Below are 4,123 nucleotides of genomic sequence, written 5' to 3' on the forward strand. Positions count from 1 at the left end.
GCCTCTGCACAGCCTCAGGCTCCGTATGAGTTGCTGCACTGTCACATGTACATCTATATGTTGAGAATTTCACATACATGAACGTATTCCCGACCAACACCCCCTCTCCTGAGCTACCCTGTCCCAGTGATAGGATTCATCTGTGTGCTAGGCCCCCTTCCCTCCCAATAACCTCTCCAAACCACTGTTTGCAGACGCCAGTGTGCTTACTAACCTCCAGACAAGCACCCATACCCACGCACAAAAACCCGAGCCCAGGCCCTCTGAGATTAATTCGTTTCCGTTTTTGTTCTTCCCCGTTCTCATAAGTTATCCCCACCTCCCATTCTAGTCTAAAGATAACTTTGCTCTTTGTTCTTGAAATACACTCTATCTGCCCGCTTCCCTTGATTTCAAGTTTGGTTTTGTATTTATCGAAAGAAGATGAGCAGGAACAGAAAGCTTTCCACCTAGTAGAAACCATGGGAGTCGGTGAGGGACCCCGGCTGAGACATGACACAGGCTTCAGATGATTTCAGAAAATGTTTTATTAGTCAAGAGCATAGATACTGCTTTGGCGAAGGGAGGGGGGGCTGTGAGTGGTCACACAGACTTGAGGTAGAAAAGGGTTGGGATGGCAGGATGAACAAACACCTGAGCACAACAGGCATGGTAGGTAGTTTAAATACATAAAAACTTTCCAACACAGGGAAAGCTTTTATTTAGATAGAAACAAAAAGGAAGTAAAAGAAGGAAGAAAAGAGAGAGACAGAGAAAGAAAGTGTTTCCCTTGGAACTAAACAGGAAGTGCAGCGACAAAAAGAAAAATAAAATAAAACCACCACGATTCGAAGAAGAACAAAGGGCAGCCTTTCACCTTCCTGCATCTGGTTCTGTTTCTCAGGCAGAAAAGAATTGATTCCTTATTGCATTTTAATTAGAGAATAGGGTGTCAAGGCGGATCATTTGGAGGGACAAGAAAGAAAGAGCCAGATAGGGAAATGGGGATGGGGCTGAGGTTCTAAATTCGCCCCAAAAGGGTGGAAGAGTGCGTCTTTGCGCCCTTAGGTTGGGCAGTCCCTCCTTCCTGCATGGTGTGGCCAAGAGCCGCCCTCGGTTGGGCGGGGGGTGGATATATATATATTTCTCTTTCTCTTAATGTATTTTTAAAAATTCAAAGGACATTGCACGTGCGATCCAAGTGTGTGGTTGCAGCCGACGATCTGCCGGCGCTCAGCAGAAGCTCCGCGGGATGCGTAGCACCAGCCGCCGGAGCCCAGAGCCTGGCGTTCGCCGCTGCCTTCCTCTCCTCCCGGGGCTCCAGGAGTGGCTGGCCTGGCCAGGTCCTCGGCGCGGGCCTCGGCTCACTGGTTTAACTCCAGCGCCCAGACTTGCTGCGGCCAGCCGGTGCGTCCTTTAATCCTCTTCTCGCCTGGGCCCAGGGCAGGAGGAAAACCTTCGTGCTGCTGCTGCCAAAGGACACACACAAGAAAAGAGGCGGGAGAGACAGGTTTTAATTTTTCTGCTCCGATCGCCCGGCATGGGGTATGATGGGGAGGAGGGGAAGGTGTCGGGAGCAGTAACTGGGAGTCTTTAAGTAAGTGACGGATTTCTGTTTGCGAAATGGGCAAACAGGCTCGTAAATTTGCCTTTATGCGCGGAGTTCCTGGGACCTGGGATGGGCTGGGCAGCTTCGGGAGGTTTGGTAAGGAAAATGTTCCGCGCGTGGTGAAACTGACGCGCGTTGGTTTGGCGTTAGGACACCTAAGGGAGATCGCAGGGGATTGGAAGGGAGGGGTGGAAATCCACGGTTCTCCAGCTCTCGCTGCCCCGCACACACTTCCGCCAGTCTCCCAACCTGGTTTAAACATCAGGGCTTGGATGCAGGCTTGCGGTTCCCTAAGCCCGAGCTGCGAGCCTTAGATACCGACGCAAAAGAGCGGGGAGTCGGCTGGCCTAGCGTCCTCCTTCCCGCTCTTTCAGCAGGAACCAAGCGGTGCTACTTGACGGAGGCGGCGACGCGTGGGGGCCGGGATCCGCCCAATAACAACTTCTTTCGAGGCGCCGCCCGGCCTGCACCATCCCCAGTCCGGGGCAGCCGTTCAGAGACTCTATTCCTATCTGTCTTTCCTCCGTCCCCAGATGAGCTTTCCTCGGTTTCCCACAGACCCCGCAGGTTAGATAAAACCCGGTGGGGCGCTTCAGCTGGCTCCACTCCGCTGCGGCCCTGAGCGCCCCAACCTAGAGAAACTGACTGGCCAGCCTGAAAATCCAGCGCTCAGACGCCCCCAGCCCCGGACAGCCAGACCGAGTGCCAGGAAGTGTCACCCTAACTGGAGAGGATCAAGAAGGCCAAGACGAGACTGCGATCTCCAAAGCTAAAAGAAGTGGCTCTTATTTACATGCAAAGCCACTGAAGTGGTCCTCAGAACCAGTCCACCGGGAGTGGAACGCGCCCTGGACTGATTAGAATACGCGATCTGTTTTACCTCAGCTCCACCCCGGACTCCTCAGATAGGTGCTCTTCATGCCCCGACCTACTCTGGGCCCTCAGTTTCCCTATTTGTACAATGATGGAAGTAGACTAGCCGGTCCAGCAAAGGCCCTTTGAAAACAGGAACCGAGCCCAGGCACATAAATTCCAACTCAAAGTAAAGAACTCTAACACATATTCTTAGCCTGGCTTCCAGGAGAGCCCAGGAATGAATCAGGACTTCTCCAAATTGGAAGCAAAATCTGTAGTGTGTGCATTTTTGGAGGGTCCGAGGCTCCAAACAGATTATTCACTCAGTATTACAAACACTATCCCGTATTACAAATGAATTCTATGACGAATCTGCCTCCCTCCATGCACAGGATCTCATACTGTGACCAAACATCTCAGAACTCTTCCTAGCCTTTCCAAATCCGACACACGACAACACAGCCTCCTTCGACTGCCTGCATGGCCTGAGGGTGCTCACCGCGCCTGCACCCTTGGCTGGAGCGAGCAAGCCGCAGGACTCACCAGATCCCTTTTCCGCTTGCTCTCACGGCCGCCATCCGCCTTCTTGAGTTCAGCCTTGAAGGCCTCGGGATCGCCAGACTGCGCATCCTTGGCCAGCACGTCCATCAGGTAGGCGATGTAGCTGGTGGCCAGGCGCAGAGTCTTGATCTTGGAGAGTTTGGTGTCGGCCGGCACGTTGGGGATGCACTCGCGCAGCTCCGCGAATGCGCTGTTAATGCTCTCCGTGCGTCTCCGCTCCTTCTTGGGTCCTGAGCCTTTCCGCCGGCCCAGGCGGCCGCCAAGCGCCTCCAGCCGCCCGGGGCTCTGCCCAGGCCTGGCGTCAGGACCGTAGGCGGCGGCGGCTGCAGCGGCCGCGGGAGGTGGCCCGCCCGCAGGGAAGTCCGGGGCAGCGTCAGCCGGGCTCAGCAGCCAGCTCTGGAAGTAGGGCCGTTCCTGATGACAGCGCGAGGCCGGACCGAAGAGGAAGGGCTCGTGGAGCATGGGGTGCGCAGGGTGCGGGTGGTGATGGTGGTGATGGTGTGCGTAGCTGCCCACGAGGTTCATGTTGGAGCGGCTACTGGCCTGCGCCGCCAGCCCTATTAAGGTCGCTCCATGCGCCCCAGAGACTGCCGGGGGCCACCTGTGGGCTCTGGAGCCCCGCTCTACTGAGCGCCGGCTTTGCGAGAGTCCGGGCAAGGCTGAAAATGAGACGCGCAGCCCACCGTCTTCTTGCCGGTTTCCGTCGCGGGCGAGGACACAGATGCCCGAAGACCTGTTTAACCCTTCTGCAGACTCCCCTGCAGATCTGGCTTATATAAGACAGCGGCTTTGATGTCAACCTCTCCTGGGAGCCAATAGCAGGGGGGCGGGGATAAGGAAAAGGAGGGGTGGCTGTCCCAGGTTTTACACTCAGCCCGCGCCACTCTAGTCCGCCAGCAGGGACCGGCAACCGGCCCCGCCTCTGCCCCTCCCACTCAGCTCCGGGCTCGGCTGGGGGGCGGGCGGCTGGGGGTGTTGAGGGGGCGGGCACGGGGAATACGTACTTGAGGCACAGGCTTGCCAACGCCCTGGACTGTTGCTACCACCCCCTCCCCACGGATCCAAGGAAAGGAATCCAGAATCACCAAGCGAAAAGACAGCCCACACCTACAGCCCGTC

At 56.1% G+C, this 4,123-nt stretch overlaps 1 protein-coding gene across 2 annotated transcripts; it reads right to left on the bottom strand.

The window, feature by feature from the left end:
• Positions 1-509: 509 nt before the first annotated feature.
• HAND1 (heart and neural crest derivatives expressed 1) lies at positions 510-3,914 on the bottom strand. 2 transcript variants are annotated; one of them, XM_015141304.3, is made up of 2 exons: positions 2,987-3,914; positions 510-1,445 (listed from the first exon to the last, which is right to left on the bottom strand). In XM_015141304.3, exons 1-2 carry the CDS (start codon positions 3,527-3,529, stop codon positions 1,344-1,346), a joined length of 645 nt encoding a protein of 214 aa, XP_014996790.1. In that variant the 5' UTR covers positions 3,530-3,914; the 3' UTR covers positions 510-1,343. The 2 variants fall into 2 exon arrangements, with proteins under 2 accessions (XP_014996790.1, XP_001111722.1); XM_001111722.4 differs by having other exon boundaries at positions 510-1,448; positions 2,987-3,911.
• Between the last annotated feature and the right edge of the window lie 209 nt (positions 3,915-4,123).

The sequence above is a fragment of the Macaca mulatta genome, chromosome 6 (assembly GCF_049350105.2).
Source record: "Macaca mulatta isolate MMU2019108-1 chromosome 6, T2T-MMU8v2.0, whole genome shotgun sequence".
Lineage (NCBI taxonomy): Eukaryota > Metazoa > Chordata > Mammalia > Primates > Cercopithecidae > Macaca > Macaca mulatta.